The sequence below is a fragment of the Diceros bicornis genome, chromosome 4 (assembly GCF_020826845.1).
Source record: "Diceros bicornis minor isolate mBicDic1 chromosome 4, mDicBic1.mat.cur, whole genome shotgun sequence".
Classification (NCBI taxonomy): domain Eukaryota; kingdom Metazoa; phylum Chordata; class Mammalia; order Perissodactyla; family Rhinocerotidae; genus Diceros; species Diceros bicornis.
The window spans coordinates 64865221-64884424 of record NC_080743.1 but is presented as its reverse complement, the minus strand read 5'-3'; the positions used below and the strand labels follow the sequence as shown (position 1 = coordinate 64884424).

General features: G+C 50.6%; 2 protein-coding genes across 2 annotated transcripts in view; both read right to left on the bottom strand.

The window, feature by feature from the left end:
* Window positions 1-2907: 2907 nt before the first annotated feature.
* CASQ1 (calsequestrin 1) lies at window positions 2908-12965 on the bottom strand. The gene is made up of 11 exons (XM_058537887.1): window positions 12358-12965; window positions 10566-10650; window positions 9649-9749; window positions 9152-9263; window positions 8722-8795; window positions 8246-8376; window positions 7032-7077; window positions 6248-6302; window positions 5919-6019; window positions 5013-5087; window positions 2908-3561 (listed from the first exon to the last, which is right to left on the bottom strand). Exons 1-11 carry the CDS (start codon window positions 12634-12636, stop codon window positions 3415-3417), a joined length of 1206 nt encoding a protein of 401 aa, XP_058393870.1. The 5' UTR covers window positions 12637-12965; the 3' UTR covers window positions 2908-3414.
* A 3992-nt stretch (window positions 12966-16957) lies between these two features.
* The window catches only part of LOC131404647 (sodium/potassium-transporting ATPase subunit alpha-4), a 29402-nt gene continuing 27155 nt past the window's right edge, over window positions 16958-19204 (bottom strand). The window contains exons 21-22 of the mRNA XM_058539566.1: window positions 17285-17376; window positions 16958-16986 (exon numbers count right to left, since the gene is read on the bottom strand). Coding sequence (XP_058395549.1) covers window positions 16958-16986; window positions 17285-17376 — 121 coding nt within the window. The remainder of the gene's footprint in view (window positions 16987-17284; window positions 17377-19204) is intronic.

The following is a 19204-nucleotide window of genomic DNA, read 5'->3' as shown; positions in this document are numbered from 1 at the left end:
GGGGCGGGGAGCGGCGGGAGGGGGAGGGGAGGCAGCCGGGGGCTGGGGTTCTGGAAGGCTCCTGGCATGGGGGACAGAAATGGGGGAGGGCTAGAGTAGGTACGCTGCCTCTTCCGTAAACCGCAAAACCCAAATCTCAGATTTAATTCTTTCCCGATGGGACAGTCCCCTCCCCTTATGACCTTTCGGTGGCCACAGTGGCTAGGACCCTGGGAGGCACAGAGTGAGTTAGGGTTTAGGGGTTTGGAAGGCCTTTGACCTCTGGGTCCTCTTAGACTTGGTATTTGGAAAACCTCTTTCCCTCCCCTTATGAGTCAGGGGAGCTCAGACTTACCCTCACTGGGTGGTGGGGTTGGCAGTAGGGGTTGGGGCTCAGACGCAACATGGGACCTCCTTCCCTTGACCTGGAGCCATGGATCTTTTTCTCTCCAGGATGATTCCAGCGGCCCCCTTGTGTTCCTCTCACCTTTCCCAAATATACCACCCTCCAGCCTTCCCCCTACCATGATGTAATTTTATTTTCTGGGGAGAAGAAGAGCAGCAGTGAGCTCAGCATGCAAATATAGACAACTTGCAAAGCCACTTAGCTCTGTCTCCTAGCTCTGCCCCTGCTCAGGCCCAGCATGGCAGCTCTCACTTCCCCTCCACCCCAGGGACTTTCCTCCCTCAGATTCTCAGCCAGACTGAAAGAGGGAAGGAAGAAGCAGGGAAGCATCTGTTTTCACCCCCACCTCCAGCCTAAGGGGTCCCACCTCAACTCTGGCAGAGTCTGGCCTGGGAAGAGGTCTGAGTCCCATCAGTGTCTGTACCACCTCTGGGAACCCCCTGGCCTCATGCCAGTTCCCACCTGGCAGAGACCCCTCAGGAAGCCTCAGGTGAGCCTCTCATTTCTTGGGTCTACACTGCTCCTCGAAGAGGCTCAGGCTCAGCTCCTGCTGCTTTGGGGTTCCACAGCCCTTTTCTTTGCTCTTCACCATCTCCTCCCCCAGTGCACCCTGTCACTACCCCTTTGATAGTAAGGCACTCTCATAATTTACCTTTGTGTGTATCACATTTGTTCTGTGTTGCAGCGCCAAAAATGATTTTGTTGACCCATCTTTGAGACTTGGAGAAGCTAAATGACTTATCTACAGTCAGTGAAAGGTTCAGGTCTCCCAGAGGCAACCAGGTACAGGGGACTTGGGCTCATGCTAGCTCTGCTCCTTTCTGGGGCACGTTATGCCCCTGAGCCTGAGTGTCCTCTCTGGTAAGATGGTGATGCTGATTCCTATCTGACAGAGTTCTTCTGAGATCTAGAAATCGTCAGTCTCCTAGGGCCTGGCATAGATGGGTACTTAAAACACATGAGATATTAGTCCGAGGCCTTTCACTGACCTATGCTAGAGAGTAAGCTCCATAATACTATTGTATTGGCCCAGTGCCCATAATGTATATTAAACATTTATTACATGGGTACAAGTTGGATGAATACATGGTTTCTACTCTACAGTCCTGCCACCTTCTCTAGGAACACTCCCTGGATTTGTCTGTAGAGGGTGAGTGAAAACTTCTGTAACCTCAGGTCTCATTCTTCCATGCTTATAAATCCTTTAAGTCTCGCAGCAACCCTTTTATACCTGATCCATGAAAACCGTAACGTCTATTAGTTATGGGCTTATTCAGTTGCTTGGTTCCACCACCCTGACTCCTTTATATTTACCCCAGCCTGGGCTGTGCTGGAGAGCATGTGGATCCTTCCTGCCAGGAACTACAGGAGGTCCAGGGGGACCCCTGTTGTACAAAACTCAACATTTCCTCTCCATTCCTGTGACCACCACTCACTTCCATATTCTCCCAACTTCACCCCGATTATTATAACAGTCTCTGATTATATGAGTTGGGCTCCCTGCCTCTGATATCTCCATCAGCTCCCCTCCCTATAACCATCCTGCTCATCACTGCCAGATTAAATTTTGCCCTTTCCCCCCTTCTTACAGGATTAAATGCAAACACCTCTACAGCTGAGCCCCATTATGCCCACCCAACCTCATGACCATCACTTGAACTCCTCTTCTTGTCTCTCTGGTTTCTTCTGGGCCCCAATATGACACACACATTCTGCCAGGGCTTTTGATGTCTCCACCGACTGAAATGTCCCCTCCCCAACTCCTTTGCCCCCAGTCAAATCCCACTCTTCATTTAAGGCCTAGAAAATGCTCACTTCCTTTTTGAAGCCATCAAAGCCCACTCTGATCTCTCTCCTCTGAGCCCATTCTGTTCATTTGTTCCTTCTTTTAGCATTTATTAGGGACTACTTTTTGCATGTCAGGCCCTGTGGAAACAGAGAAAAGCCTGGGTTCCTGCCTTCAAGGGGCTCACAGTCTAGTGGGGAGGACAGACGTGTAAATGAAGAACTATGATAGAACAAACTGAATATCAGAATAGAGGTGTATATAGAGAGTGCAGTGTGAACCCAGAGGAGGAAACTGCAGGAGGGGCCACCTCTGGGAAGGCCTCCTTGAGGAAGTGTTATTTGGGCTCAGTCTCGACGTTCAATAAGAGCTGCAGGGAGGGTGCTATCAAGCAGCACATAATCACTTAATTACATATTGCTTTGTATTTTTCTTCAATTGTTGAGTGTGTTTGTCTTGACTTCCCAGTGAGGCTAAACAGCTCGAGAGCAGGGACAGGCCCAGCACTCTCTGTTCTCCCAGAGCCTAATAGTGGTGCTGGACAAACACCATGTGTTCAGAAAAGGCTTGTTGACTTGCGGCAGATAAATAATCCAAGCTTCTCTGGGATAACTGCCTGGAGGGAGCCCCAACCCCCCCACCACAGTACCCTAACAAGTCACCCACACCTAAATCTCCCAGTCTCTGGCTGCCTCTTTCCTGGCATAGGGGTGAGACCTCATCAGCAGACACTTGCTCATGCTGCCCCAGATCCTTTATTGAGGCCTCTCATTTGACCCAAATACATTAACAAGAGATTGGTGAGATGCAGCCCCAGACAAAGTACCCCCCCTTCCTCCTGGCCAGGGATAGGACAGTCAGAAGGATATAGGATTTGAGAGAGTCAGGGGAGAGTGTGCACAAGTGGAGGGAACAGAATCGAGATGGGGGCCCACAGATATGGCAAGAGGAAAATCACAAGAAAGAGTGTAGGGAGTGATGGAAGAAACAAATACTAGATACAGGGACATTGTGCGACAGGAAACAGAAGTCAGATGAGATAGCTGGGCTGGTACCTAGGGAAAAGTAGCTCCTTTCTTCATCAGGTGAGGGGGATCAGAGTCTCAGCACTCAGCATATAAACCCCAATGGGCCCTGTGGCAGAGAATGACCTGGTGTCCCTGGAGGAGCTCAGGGAAGCACAGGGAAGGCAGGAGGGAGCCTGAGGAGAGCAGGCGGGGCTGGGAGATGGTTGCCACAGCAACTAGTCATCATCGTCGTCATCATCATCGTCTTCGTCATCATCCTCTGTGTTGATCTCGCCTGCCAGCACATCCTCCAGCCAGTCCTCCAGCTCCTCAGCAGAAGGCAGGTCCTCCTCGTCGTCCATCTCCAACCATACACTGTCCGCCTAGGACATGGCACAGACAGGGGACCAGAGCTAAGCCTGACTCAGGTCTTTGGACCCATCCTTCCCCTCACTGGACTCTGTACATCCTTCCCTACATCCTCTGTCCCTTCCCTTTATCTGTCAATGGCCAGAGAAACTGTCCAGGTGAAGGTCTAGGTTAGAATAGTGACAGTGGGAGTAGAAACAATGGTTGGTAGGAAGAATGGTTGGACTGGCAAATAGACCTTCTCCCTTCAATCTTTCTTCCAACCTCTTGACATGCTGAGCTTCCTAAAACAGACCTCTCGGGGCCGGCCCAGTGGCGCAAGCGGTTAAGTGCGCGCGCTCCGCTGCGGCAGCCCGGGGTTCGCCAGTTCGGATCCCGGCGCACACCGATGCACTGCTTGTTAAGCCATGCTGTGGCGGCGTCCCATATAAAGTGGAGGAAGATGGGCATGGATGTTAGCCCAGGGCCAGTCTTCCTCAGCAATAAAAAGAGGAGGATTGGCAGATGTTAGCACAGGGCTGATCTCCTCACAAAAAATAAAAAAATTAAAAAATAATAATAAAACAGACCTCTCTATCATGCCCTTGATGCAAAACCACTGGTGGCTCTTCCTGGACTAGAATATAAAGTCAGTGACTCTCCAGCATTCAAGGCTTTTCATAACCTGCTTTTCCAGCACCATCCTCAGAGATCTCTAGACTCTCAAGCCATAAAAAACTACTTGCCTTTTCCTGAACCTGATATTCATTTTCCTACTTTTGACGCTTTGCACTAACTTTCCCATCAATTTGGAAATCACTTCTCGTAATTTTCACTTGTAGAACTCCTATACATTGTACAATCTCCACTTTAAATGCCACTCCTTTTAAACTCTTATCTGATTCTCTCAAGCAGAAAACGCTGTGATTTCTGTGCCTTCCTAGCATTTTATTTGTATCTTTATTATAGAGTTTATCAGATCTGGCCTTGTAGTTAATAGAATACCTGGCTCCCCAGTTAGACTGAGAATTATAGGAAAGCAAAGACTGTGGCTTATTCAATTCAACTCAAGAACCATTTTTGAAGCACCTGCTATGTGTGAATGAGAAGATTTCTGCCCTCAAAAAGCTCAAAGTGTACTGGAGGGGACAGACATGATACATAAATAGCCATGTAAAAGCCATGTTCTCGATGCCAAATGGGCTCTGGGAGTGCCAGGGAGGGAAGGATTCCAAATGGGCGATCTGGAAAGACTTCATGGAGAAGAGAGGATTTGAACTAGGCCTTGAAGGATGAGTAGCCGATTCCAACAGGTGGAGACAGGGGCGTGTCCAGGTCATGCATCTCTCCCTTTATCCAGCCATTAGACTGGGCATGTCTAATTTCTCTGGGAAGGGCTCAATTCCTACTTGGCAGAGCAGAGGAGAGCTAGCTATGCTGGGAAGCAGAGTTGGGGGTCAACCGGGGATGAGGGAAGGAAACTCACATCAGTAACATTGACGACTCCTATTTGTGGGGCTGACAGGTCGATGTCAAATGTCTTCTCCCAGTATGGAACCAGCTGTAGAGAGACCACATATGGTAACTTAATGGAGTCTAGGAACACATGAATCCAGGTGGATGTGTGTGAGGGTCAGCCCAGGGACAGAGGGAGGACACCATGAACTCACAGTGGATGAGAGATGGGTCCTTCTGTAAGGCCTGAAGGGAATGGATAGAGCTAAGCAGTTAAAGGGTAGAAATCCCAAAGGGAAAGTATCAAGAGTGTCAGCTGGGGACACTGGCCCCTCCTCTCTGAGGAAAACTAGATAGGAAACCCCTGTTATGATCCTGGATCTGCTACTGATTGACCTTGTGACTTTGGGCAAGTCACTTCTCCTTGGCCCTCAGTTTCTACATCTCTAAACTATGGTAGTTATACCTGGTAATTGCCAATGTTCCTTACATTTCTGTTTGTCCACTCCATTGCTCTTTCAACAATGAGTGCTAGGTGTTGGGGATTCAGCTGGAAACAAAGCTGTACCCTGAGACATGGAATCTCTGTGCTTTGCTTTTATGATTGTGTACACCACGTGCAGGGTTAATGTGCCCACCCGTTCCCCCAAATTCTGGATTTCTTTAGAAGGAGCCAGCCGTGGGCACATGTGCTGCCCACCCAGCCTCTGCTCTAGGAATCGTGTGTGTTATGACCCATGCAATTCACTTCCCATCCTGTTTTCCCTTTCTCAGGATGCCCTTCATGCCCACAGTGCCCTTGATCATGCAACAGGCATAAACCTCCCAGGGTCCCCCAGCTAGAAGATGGGGAAAGACTCTGAAACAAGCTCCCCTCAAGAAGTGTCACTGTCTAAGGCCCCACCTTAGGTTAGCAGTGCCTGTGCAGGCCTCTTACCAGGGGGAAGTCATCAGGGTCAATCCAGATGATGCTAAGATCAGGGTTATCAGTGTTATCTTGGGCCACAGACTTGAGGATTTCTAAGAACTCATAGCCATCTTGGAGGGAACACAAGTGAGAAGTGTGAGGTAGGGCAGAGAGGAAAAGGACCCAGAGGGAACAAGAGACTAGATCTCTTTCCTGCCTCCCACAGTTCCACAGGTCTAGCCGCAGGCTGCTTGCACTTTTCCAGGAATGCCTCCCAAGGGAAGCCTATGCTACAACACACACCCCCACCACCCCCCTCATCAATGCCCCCCAAATCCAATCCAGTATTCCTCTCTCACCAGGATCGGCTTCCTCTGCAAAGGCCACAATATGGATTCCATCCAGATCGTCCTCCTGTTGGGAGATGGGAGGCCTTAGGTATGCTCCCTGAAGTTAGAGAGCCCAGAACAGACCGTAGATCTTCCTTGAACCTGAATTTTGTGGGAGTCCAGCTTCTGGATCAGGTATATTCTTTTTTTTTTTTTTTTTTGTGAGGAAGATCAGCCCTGAACTAACGTCTGTGCTAATCCTCCTCTTCTTCTTGCTGAGGAAGACCGGCTCTGAGCTAACATCTATTGCCAATCCTCCTCCTTTTTCCAAAGCCCCAGTAGATAGTTGTATGTTATAGTTGCACATCCTTCTAGGTGCTGTATGTGGGACGCGGCCTCAGCATGGCCGGAGAAGCGGTGCGTCGGTGCGCGCCCGGGATCCGAACCCGGGCCACCAGTAGCGGAGCGCGTGCACTTAATCGCTAAGCCATGGGGCCAGCCCTGGATCAGGTACATTCTTGTGGTGGTGACCCTTTTCCAAGCGACACTGCCCCCTTCAGGTCCATGGCCCCCACACCTCCCCTCACAAACCCTTTAGCCCCAGAGCTTGGAGCTCCTCCCTTGTCATCTTCATCAACTTATGTGTGTCTCCCAATTCCTGACACATTCTTAGAACGAAACCCTCAACCTTTGCTGGTGCATTGTCATTCCTACAAGCAAGGCATGAGGAACAGCAAGGTGGGATGTTTCTAGGACTTGCGTCTTCAGCCACCCATGCTCCCCCGAGGGCCTGGCCTGGTCCAGGGGCACTCACCCAGGTCTCATACATACTCTCAGGCTTCAGTTTCCTCAAGGTTGACCTATAAGCGACAGATAGAGAGTCATACTCCGTGCATGAGAAGGACGCTCTCCCCTCCAGAGGGTGCCCACAGCAGAGGCTGCCTCTGGGTCATGTCTAGGGCACAGACAGCTTATAGCCCAGAACAAAGCCATCTAGCCAAGCCTAAGCCCTGGGCACCAGGCCCAGATCACTGCATGGTTAAAGAAGGTGGGAGAGCAGAGGGTGGGCAAGGGACTGGGAGAGAGACTTTTGGGAGGAAGGTAAGAACTGGACATCTGGGAATTCGTTCATTCATTCGTTCATTCATTCACCCATTCCTTCCATAAAACTGAGAGTCTGAGATTTTCTAAGCACTGTGCAAGGTGCTGTGTAGATAGAGCTGAACAAGGCAAACACGTTCCTGCCCTGATGAAGGGGACCATAATCTAGTGGGAGAGAGTGAGAGTGAGCAGCGTTTACACTGATGAGTGGGTATTTCCAGTGGTGGAGTACTATGAAGGGAGAGAATTATGTGTGAGCGTAGGGCAGGGTTTCTCAACCTCAGCACTACTGACATTTAGGGCTGGATAATTCTGTGTTGTTGGGGGGCTGTCCTGTGTGCACTGTAGGATGTTTAGCAGTATCACTGGCCTCTACCCTCTAAACACGAGTAGCACTCCTTCCAACCAACAATGTCTTCAGACATTGCCAAATATCCCCTGGAGGGCAAAATCCTCCCCCTACCTCGCCAATCCCTCCATCCCTGTTGAGAACCACTGGCGTAGGGTAATGTAGGAGAATGAACACAGATCAGTTCTGGGTTAGAATCCCGTTCTGACACTTACTACCTATGGAACCTCTTTAACTGAGGTTGTTAGAAAGGTTAAATAAAATAATAGAGATAGAAAGCACCTCACAGGTCCTGTCAGACCACAGGCATTTAACACTCATCACAATCAACATCACAGTTAGCCATACACATTTATGAAGAACCTTCTGTGTGTAGGGCTCAGGGCTAAGTGCTAGGGTGCAAAATATTGTGCACAATGGTCAGTGTATCAGTGAGCACTGGTACCCAGAAGCATATTCATCTCCAGGTCAGACCAGCCTCCTGGCTGGCTGAGACTCCCCCAGCCTATCTCATAGACGGGTGTTTTGTAGCCTGAGGAGGAGCCTACCCTGCTCAGAGAGTTGCCCCCGCTCCCCACCTCCTGTGCTTCTCCACGAAGTTGACAATCTCCTCTTCGCTATTGGGCTTGTCTGGGATGGTCACAGGTTCTTCCATGAAGGCCTCATAGAAATCAATCTCATTCAGCTTCAGGGTCAGCTTCTTTGCCACCTTTGGGGGAGGGGGCAGGGGGGAGTGGAGCAGGGGATGCAGGATCAATGTGAGAAGCAGTACTATGGGGGAGCAGATATTAGGAAGGGAGTCAGACAACCTGGGCCTTTGTCACTGCCACTGTGACACTGGACAAATGTCTTAAGTTCTCTGGGCTTTGGTTGAACAGAAGAGGGGTAGGTTAGATATCTAAAATCTATGGAGTGGGAGAGGCCTGAGGTGGGGGTGAAAGTGGGGAGTGTTGTGTGTAGGGAGGGACTAGGTCCCCCATAAATTCTGGAAGAGGGGACTGGAGGGCAGCTGAGGGGAATGAGGGAGACCCAATGTAGCCGCAGGGAGGAGAACCTTGCTGTCGAAGGTGGCGAAGAAGGGGATGTAGGGATGAAACTCCTCTGCCGCATCCTCATAGGCTTTGTAATCTGAGGGGGGAATGCAGAGTCAGTCTCTGGGGGAACCAGGGTCTGCCAGGGAACCATCCCCTCTCTGTCTCTCCCCAATTCTTCTTTGGGAGGTGAGATTCATTCTGAGACCCACCACCTCTTGTCCTCTGAGAGTGGCTAAAATATAGTGGGAGCGGGGAGCAGGAGGTAGAATGTGGGAAGTGCCCGTCTGGGAAGCCCCCAGAGTGCGGGGAGCTCAGAGCAGTTGATGGAGCTGACCATGGCAAGAGGAGTTAGGAAGCAGAGCTGCTGAGACAGTGGGTGAAGTGGGGAGGTAGGAGGACAGGTAAAATGGGGATCCAGGGAGGGCACAGTGGAGTCTGAGGGTTACCCACGCTCTGAATCTTTGTTCTTGAAGTAGCCAATGAGTTTGATCTCATCCTCAATATTCTCGAATGCCTGCAGCTCTCGATCACCCTCAATCAATTCCACAGGATCCTCTAGGACCTGGAGGAGCAGGGACATTGAAGGAAGAGTGAGTTTCTGTCCTCACTAGTAGAAGCAGGGAGAGGAGGGCTGGGGAATGGGAGAAAGGGGTAGCTGTTGACTGTGTGTGTGAGGTTGGAGTTGGTGGGGAGGGCATGAAGAGAAAGACAAACACTGTATGATCTCACTCATATGTGGAATATAAACCAACACATGGACAGAGAAAACTGGACTGTGGTTACCAGGGCAGTGGGGGTGGGGGGTGGGCACAAGGGGTGAAGGGAGTCATATATGTGGTGATGGACAAACAAAAATGTACAACCCAAAATTTCACAATGTTAGAAACCATTAAAACATCAATAAAAAAAAAAAAAAACAAAGTGATTAGGTCCAGGGGAATCCTCACATCAAGCAGAAACTCCACCAGGGTGTCAGCAGAAAACTCGCCATCATACTCAATGACTTCATCTCCCTTGAACACATAAATGCTGTCCTCTTCAGTTAGTCCTGGGAGTGAGCCAGGGGTGAGCATGATCCCAACCTTCCCACAGATCCAAGGGTCCAAATCCAGGGTGGCAGCCATAATCCCACTGGGCCCCGTATCCTCCACCTCCCCCCACCTCGCCCCCTCACCTCCACTGCCCCTTAACTCCTACCCCCCTAGTGTCTGTGCCCCTCGCCCCAGGGGCTCTCCAGGGAGAAGCTGGGTTCAGGTAGGGGTGTTAGGGCAGGACATAGGGCAGAAAACTCTAGCAAGTTTTCTCCCTTTCTCCGCCTGCCACAACGACAGACAGATATTTATGTTATCTCCTCTGAGGACTCTAGTCACTGATTCCCAGTGCAGCCCTTTAACCCTCTGCTATTACTGACCAGATGACTTCATTACTGACCACCCCTCCCCCATCCACATCCGGAGTCCAGTCTCAGGCCTGTGCTGCCCCCTGGTGGCCGGTGCTGTAACGCCTGGCCCGGGTTCTGGAGGGGGAGGGGTTGGAAGAGGAGTTTACAGAGGCCTCTCCAGCCCTAGCTGTGTTCCCTGAATTCCCCCTTTCCTCCAGCACCTAGCCCTGTTTTTTGCCTCAGGGTAAAAAAGGCCACCTCCACCTGTTTCTGGGATTTGAGCATGGGTCTCTATAAGGAATAAAGGAGAGGCCAGGACCCCCAGCCATACCATTCCCAATTTCAGTATTTTTCTCCCCCCATTTCAGAATAGGCATGGTAGAGGCCCTAGCCTATACAAGGGCTGCCGCCCAGTCCTCCAGCCTAGGCCTCCCCAGTCTCACAGGCCAGCTTCCCTCCCTGCTCCTCCCACCCCTCCCTTACCTAGTTTCTTGGCTACAGCTGCATCCTTCTCAGAGTCCACCAGCCCGAAGCCAACACCCTTGTCTTCTAGGACTTGGGCTGCTAACTGGAGGGAGGGTTAGGGTTAGAATCAGCTCACGGAATTCTTAGTAACCCCTATTCCCCATCTCATGCTTCCAAGTTGGGTCATTTGGGATGCAGGGAATAGTAGAGTTAACCTTGACACTGTGCTAGGATCCAGGATATCTCCACTTTCCCTACAACCCCACCCCTCTGGTCTTTAGTTCAGCTTCAATCCCTGAACATTTATTGCTCATTTACATGTGCTTATTATGCAGAACTTTGAGGCACTGCTCGTGATACTTCCCGGTTCTTAGCGATGCTGAGTCTGGCTTCAGAGTGACTGAGGCCCTTCCCTCCTTCAGGGACTCCATGGAACCCTGCACTCCATCCTGATCAAAGGCCATGCTCAGTGTGGCTGTGAAGTCCCTGGGATTCTTCTGAGTGGGAAGAATTCCCATTCTTCCAATGGGAAGAACTTTGGAGGGCAGGAGGGTGGTGGGAGGTCTGGTCATGCTGCTGAGGAGTGAGGAGAGCCAGAGAGCCGAGAGTAGCCGTCACTGTGGCCACCACTCATCACCCGCCGAGGCAGAGACTGCAGAGACTAGAGGTGAAACAGGCCATGCTCCTCATCTGGGCCTAACTTGCCCTTTCCCTCTGTACCTCAGCCTGTCCCTAGGCTACGTATAGTCACACCCATAGGTCCCTGTCCTCAGCAGCCTCTGCCTTGGGCACGGCTTGCAGCTTTACCCTACCTAACACAGACTCGGGTGCCCAGATTCTCAGGAGGACAGGGAAGGGAGGCCTTTGGCAGGTGGATGGCCAGGGATGCTGAGCACTCAGGATAAAAATACTCAGCACATTAATCAGATGGCGGTTCCAGCCCTCGGCAGGGGCACACGAACGAGAGCCTGCAGGCCTGGTATCTTGCCCTGAAATACTCCAAGCTCTGGGCAAGCTGGGGGCTCTCTGTACAACCAAGCTAGAGAAGGGGCTGCAGAGGCTTAAACAAGGAGACTCTGACACACCCTGGCTCCTAGAAGGCTATGTGACCAGCTCTCCCAGTCACCCCCAAATAGGCTTGTTTTCTTGTTATAATAGCCTCCCTCTCCTTTGGGCCTTAAGTCAGCTTGGGGGTTAGGAGAATCTTCCCACAAAGAGAAGGTGGGGAATGCATTTTGAAGCATCCTCCAATCACAAGAATTTTCCAATCAGGGAATCCAGCTTGATCCAATAAGGGCAGATGGGGAATTCGGGAGGTGGGGGAAGAGAGAGGGGACTGAGAGACCAATGGGAGGCATGGTGGTTTCTGTTAAACCTTTAGCCATGAAATAAATGACATGCAGATAAGATGTCAATAACATTTAAATTTATACTCAGTTTGGATCTCTTAGGGGTACAGCCCCTAAAGTGTAGAGAGAGAGGGCATGTTCTGGCTAGGAAAGTAGATTGGGGGGGTACCCACCTCAGTCCTAGCCAAACCTAGTACTACCAGCCTCCTATAGCATGGAGGAGAGATCTCCCTGTGGCCTCCCTCCCTTCCTCCTAAAACTGCTTAACTACGGTGGTACTTTTGGGTTCCCAAGTCTGTTTCTCATTTGGCTAAGGCCACATGCCACTTGTGTCCTGTTGGTGAAGATGGGGGTCCTGCCGCACTGCCCCTAGCCCTAAATCCTACCCTCAAAGATCTACTTGCAGTTGTAGGATAGAGCGGCTGGGTGTGCTCTGTGGGCTTGCAGACCCCACCACTCACCTCCAGGATCAGCTCCTCCATCTCAAATTGTCTCTGTGAGGCCTTGTCATCCTCCGGGGGCTCATGGTAGAGCAGTGCCAGCACCTCATACTTCTTGAAGATATTCTTGTAGTTCTTTGCGTTGACATTGACCACACGGTCCACACCATCATACTCAGGAAAGTCCAGCCCTTCCTCCCCCTGCACCCCTGACTTAGGGGTCCCTAGCACCAGCAGTAACAGCAGTGCCAGTCGCAGGCCCTGCACAGCTCTGGCCCCCATCCTGTCTGCAGCGCTCATGGAGGTAGTGGGATGTGGGCCGGCTCTCCTGGTCCAGGAGAAGTTAGCTGGGGTAGGGAGGAGCCCCTGGGTCCCGAATCTTGAGTTAGGGGCTCACAGTGGGGGTGGGGTGGGGAATGGCCCAGAGCAGTGGACAGAGGACACTGCTGAGTCCTGGAGAAACTGCCCAGAGAGCCAAGAGAACAAGGGTCAGGAGGAGGAATAGGAGCAGGGGGCGGGGAGGGAACCGGAGCTGCCCCTGAGATTGGCACCCCTCAGCCCCCACCGGGTCCTGTCTAAATATGTCTCTGGGATTGGCAGCAGAGATGGATAACCTTCTGAGGCCAGGACAGCTCCATGAGGGCCAGGATCCTCCCACCTCCTACACCTCTCCCCCAGGCTCCCAGAGCCTCCTTCCCCTCCCCCTCCCCCAACGCCCAGGGCTCCTCAGCCCCTGTCCCGGTGCCTCTGGCCTGAGTGCTCATCGCCATATTAAGAAACGAAAAAGCCAGAGCTAAAAATAAGACCAGATGAGTTGGAGGGAAATGAAGCCGGGGCTGGGGGAGGGGAGATTTTGAGTAATTAGGGAGGGCTGAGGGAGGGCAAGGTACTCAGAGAGAAGGAAATGGAGGTGGAGAGGAGGAGGTGTTCTGGGTCAGAGGTCAAATTCATAAGACAGGACAAAAGCGGGACAAATGCAGTATTGACTCTGGGTCCTAAGAGCTGGGAGTCTTCTCTAGGTGAAGTCTGTTTCTTTGATCCTGTGGAGGAGGAGGGCGGTAAAAATGCAATCCTGGTTGCAGGAAAGAGACCCCTGCACTTCCCTTTAAAGAACCAGGACCAAGGATGAGGTCATCCTCTGAATAAAAGATGGAGCCGCGTCCAGGACTGGCCACCTGGCTCAGCTCCAGCCAGTTTCCTTTGCTTCACTCAACACTCCTAACTCGGGAATGCCGGGGAAGGACAGGGCGTGGGACGAGAAGTGCTGGCCCATGTCCATCGTGTAGAGGTGTGGATTTGGGGTTTCTCTACCCAGGACGCACAAGATGAGAAGGGGAAATTCATTCCGCCACTGTGCCCTGCTTGCTCTCTCTACTCTGATCCTATGGGACTCAGTTTTCTAGGGCACAGTGGGAAGGGAGGATCCCCCAGGCTGAATGATTCCAAGGAGAGCAGATAGCGACTATTCATTCCTACGTCTTTGACAAGACAAAGAGGATCAGGTATAAACACCAGGGGAACAAATTAACACCGGGAAGATATAAAGGGGTGGGTCCTATGCCCTGAGCCAGGATATTGATTAATTCTGTGCACCTGAGAGTCAAAGCAGAACTCGGGGGGGAGGCTCTAACTTCCTGGACCCCCAGCTTGGGGCGGAGGGCAGAGTGGATAAGTTCAGTTCTGGGTACCTAGGAAGGAAGGAGCCTCTTCATGCCCGCCAGGGCTCTTACCATGCACAGATAAACCAAAACATTAGGGAGACCATGGAGAGGCTAGATCAAAGTCAGAAGCCCTCCATCCTCACCCTGAGGTATCTCTGGTGTTGGAGGGACCGTGTTTATTGTGCACCCAGGCAGGGGAATGAAATTATGTTACAGGAATAACTTTTCCACACTCCCGTGGGGTGGACCTTACATAGCTAAGCAAGGAAGGCCAGGAAAAGCTCAAGAACGTGGCAGGAGTAGGTCCAAGAGGGACAGCTATCACTGGAGCACAAAAGGCCACAGCTAGCCTAAGCAGGGCATGTTAGAGCTGAAGAGACCTCAGAACCCATCTCCCGGGCTCACAAGAGAGTGACTAACATGCCCACAGCCCCACAGCCAGAGCAAAGACAGTGGGAGAGATGGGCATACCGGCCCAGAAATAGATGACCAGCCCTGATGTCTTACTTCTGCTGCACTCTTGGGGAGGGGGAAACATTTGGACAGAGACGTTGGAACTTGAGACTCAATCCATCATGAATCTGACCTTTTGTACCCCCAAGGGTGTGAGATGGGCCCCAGGCCTGCTCCGTTTCCTCCTGCACCCACCAGACCATTTCATCCCATCCTACTCCCTCTCCTTGCCCTTGGCTCTCCAGTTCTGCCCTTTTCCTTTCCAGCAGCTGTTCCCCTTCCCCTCCCACTCCCTCTCCTCCTCTCCCTGATGCTTTGCTCTCTACTGTTTACTCAGACCCTTCCCTCTATGCCCCTGCCTTCAGGCCTTAGGAGTTAACAGGCTTCAGCCACTGGTGTCAAATGACCCTGAGTTGGGCCTCTGTATTTTTAACCCACCAGACACCCAAAGCTCCTGCTACTGAAACCTGAGGAGCTGGCCCCTCCAACTCCCCCTCCCCACCTCACTCACACACACCCTGGCCCCTCTAACTTCCAGGGTCTGGTTCAGCCGTGTCAGCAGACAGGGAAGGACCCCAGATTGATATAGCCCTGTCCTTAGGAGACCTTGTGTTGGAGGAGGGAGGGGAATAGGCAGGAGAGAGACCTCTGAGGAGGGGCCCGATGTAGGGAGGAGTGGTGGGCTGTACTTTACAGTGGCCTTCTCTTTGCCAGCCCAGACTGTCCCTGGCCCTTCCTCCATCACTGTCCTATTTTTTGTGTTATATTTGTATATTTTTGGCTCAGCCCTCATTGTAAGACCAGTTTGAAAAGTGATGAAAGGCACAAGTTCTGGAACAAGACAGACCTTGGTTTCCTCGTCTATAAAATGTGGGGGAGGGTGTTAAGAATACATTTGTTATCTGGATTAATGGATGGTGTGTGTAAGGCCCCTGTCCCTCTGCCAGGCGAAGCGCGCAGTCACTTAACACTTGTGCTTTGTTTTTGGTGACAGTCTACGATCTCCCCCGGCTTTCCTTAGTGTTTCTCTCTTGCTCTGTATACTTTTGGGCACAGCCAATCCTCTCCTCTAAAAGAGAATGAACTAAACCACAAGACAAAGTGGATGGGTTCACAAAGCAAAAGCCAGCGAGTGGGTGAAGAGGAAGAAGAGCCACCACCAAGGGTGGGCAGGAGACTCCTAGGGCTGCTCACCCACCTGAGATGCAGCCAAGTGCTGGGCTCCGAGACCAGGCTTTTAGGAATGTCCATCACCCCCTGTGGAGCCTGGGGCACGAGGGGTTGGGGTGCTTCACCTTAAGTAAAGGCTACAGGGATTCGAAAAGCATTCTTACAGCATCTATTTCAAGGCTACACCAGAGAAAACTGGCTTATGTATGGGATGGGGTCGAGATGCCCCAATGACAGGGGTTGGAGGGCAGGGACCACCAGTCCCTTCCTCAGAGGAGGGGCTGTGGCCCCACATTCAACACTCACCACATGACCCTTCCCAAGTCTTTTAACCTCTCTGGACCTCAGGTTCTTAAGTGATAAAATAAGGTCTCTCTAGCACTAAAACTCTATGATTCTATAAGCTGATCTGAGGAACTGTGTGAGTGGGGCTGGATGAGTAGCCCCTGACAGCACCGGATGTGGGTGCTGTGGCCCCTCTATAGGGTGTGGCCCTGCTGCTCCTCTCTCACAATACCCCCCCTCCATTTCTCTGATCCCAGCTTGACTTTGGGGGCAGTCACTTGGCCTGTCCTTGCTTTCCATCAGGTCGGAGAGTGACTTTAAGATGGGGGCTAGCCTTCAAGGTGCAAGGATTCTTTTTTGTTTTTTGTTTTGTGAGGAAGACTAGCCCTGAGCTAACATCCACGCCATCCTCCTCTTTTTTGCTGAGGAAGATTGGCCCTGGGCTAACATCCGTGCCCATCCACCTCCACTTTATATGGGATGCTGCTACAGCATGGCTTGAAAAGTGGTGCGTCGGTGAGCGCCCAGGATCCGAACCTGTGAACCATGGGCCGCCAAAGCAGAGTGCACGCACTTAACCACTGCGCCACCAGGCCGGCCCCGGGGCGAGGATTCTTGATTCTGATCCCTTCCCAGCCTTGACTTCAGCCCTGAAAGAATGTCCCTGCCTGGTTACCATGAAGATCTAGGGAGAGAGCGTCACAGAAATCCCCACTCTACAAAAATCAGATGTGACACATCCAGCCAGGTGAAAGCTGTTGAAAACATTTACTCTGTAGACTGGCTACTGGATTCAACAGGGCAAGGCCCCTCCCTGCTGGGCTCCAGCCAGATGCAGGCCGGGCTTCTGCTCAACCCATCCCATCTCCTCCTCATGGTGCCCTCATTCCAGCACCAGGACCACCTGTCTCCCTCTCATCTGAGGTAATTCATCCTAGCATCTCTCTGCCCCATCTCCTATGCTCTCTCAGATGTGCCAAACTCATAACCCCTACCCTCCACCTGGCCTTCAGGACACCCTTAGGTCATGTGAAGCTCTTCCTCTGCTGAGGTTAGTAGTAGGTCTCCCTCTCCAGCCAGCCTGTGGAAGAGAAGAGAGCAGAGTGAACTGGGGAAGGCAGCAGGGGAGGCATCTAGGGGAGACAGGCAGAAGCGTAGGCGAGGACAAGGTGGGAGGCCTGAGGGTGGAACACGGAACACTGAGGATTGGAAGGAGCAGGGTGGTGGAGCCAGGACTAGAGGGCTGGGGTCCAGGCTCAGCACAGGCCAGGTAGTGAGGTGGGGAGAAAGGCAATGGGCCTAGAGGAACCAGGCGGGATGGGAGAGCCAGTCAGGAGGCTGGTGACCACTAACTCAGAGCAGGGTGCAGGGGAGCTCACCGCCAGGATGATGACGGATGGTGAATTTTCTGACTTCATCATAGATAAAGATAAGAATGCTGTAGGGAATGGCACAGAGCCACCAGGATATCCTGTAGAGCAAGAGTTTGGTCGGTGGAGCAGGAGATAGAGGGGCCAGAGAAGGGCAGGTGCAGAGAACAGCGCACGGGAATTGAGTGTTTCGTTTGCTGTGTCCACTATGCACCAGGGACTGTGCTGGGTGCTGGAGACAGCGAGGTGAGTAGATCTGGTTGACCACTGCCTTTGAGGAGGCCAGAGCCTCGGGGCAGGGTGAGGGAGGAGAGGCCCAAGACAGAAACATAAAGAGCCAATGATAACAGATGTGATAAATGTCACAGTAGAGGTACATGCAGTGTTCACGGAGGTTATCTTCCGACTTTTGTGGAGTCGTTCAGGGAGACTCCTTTGCTTTCCGGGTACTCTAGGCCTTGCACACACAAAGGGGAGGCTGTCCAAGCAGGATGGGTCAATCTGAGACTAGATGCGTGGGGATATATATACTCTTCCATATTGCAAAGATGGGAACATTGTTTTCTTCCTGAACCTCTTCTGCAATTAGAGACCAGGAAGATGGACTCTGGGGAAGGGTTGAATCAGAACTACATTTGTTCTCCTGGATGACAGAGAGATGGCCTAGACCAGCACTGTCCAATAGAAATATATTGCAAGCCACAAGTGAAATTTGATGTTTTCTAGTAGCCACATTAAAATAAGTAAAAAGAAACAGGTGCAATTAATTTTAATAATACTTTTTATTTAACCCAATATATCCAAAATATTATCATTTCAACATGTAATCAATATGCATGTTATTAATGAGATATTTTACATTCTTCTTTTTATCCTAAGTTGTCAAAATCCAGTGAGTATTTTACACTGACAGCACATCCCAAATCAGACACTAAATTTTCAATGGTTAAAAGGAAATGTAGTCCAACCAAAACAATAAAGTTATATTTAATAGAAAAATATTTGACATTGCTTTAGTTTTTAACTTTAAATCAACTAAAATTAAATAAAATTACAAATTCAGTTTCTCACTAGCCATGTTTCAAGAGCTCAACAGTCACATAAGAGTAGTGACTACCATATTGGACAGTGCAGGCCTAGGTCATGGTTCATTCCATACACACACAGATACACACCCCAACAAACAAACATACACAGTTATATACATACAGTCACCCATTCATTCAATAACAATTGTTGTATGTCTACTCTGTGTCCATGTTAGGTCCTGAGGAAATAAAAATGATGACATGATGGGCTTTGATCTCAAGGAGCTCAGGCGATCAGGGAAGAGAGGATAAACACATAAAATAATCACCATATTAATAATCACAGTATTATAGATGATGAGTTTTATGGCCAAGGTATCTACAGAGTGTTTGGGAGCGCAGTTAATGCTTAACTGCATTTACTATTACTTATATATTGACATTAATAGCAACGACAATAAAGCTACTATTAACAAAGCTTCCACTATGACCCAACACCGTGCTCGGTGCATTACACGTATTTCTAGATGTAAGTCTCACAACCGTCTATCAGGTGTGTATTATTGAGACTTTGCAGGTGAAGCTGAGGCTCAGAATGGTTATGAACTTGTTCAAGGTCACAGAATAATACACAATACAGGTGAAATTCAATCCTGGGATTGTCAGTATCTAAAGGCAATGCCAATGTCTTTTAGTAAACATTAATTGACCACCTATGGTATACAAAGCATTGTGTATAACAGTGCAAGGGACAGAAAGGTGAGCAAAGTACATAAATGCATAGAAAACGAGTTGGAAGAATACACACTAAATCATTAACAGATGCTCCCTAAGCAGGAGGCGGGAGTGGAATGGGAGTTTTGCTTTTTTCTCTGTAAAATTTTAAAGAGAAATTTTTCAC

Coding starts and splice junctions, on each gene's coding strand:
- CASQ1 (XM_058537887.1), bottom strand. CDS start 12,636: ATGAGCGCTGCAGACAGGATGGGGGCCAGAGCTGTGCAGGGCCTGCGA. Junction 8,796..9,151: donor CAAGAACAAAGATTCAGAGC/GTGGGTAACCCT, acceptor TTCCCCCCTCAG/ATTACAAAGCCTATGAGGAT. Junction 6,303..7,031: donor AGAGTATGTATGAGACCTGG/GTGAGTGCCCCT, acceptor ATCTCCCAACAG/GAGGACGATCTGGATGGAAT.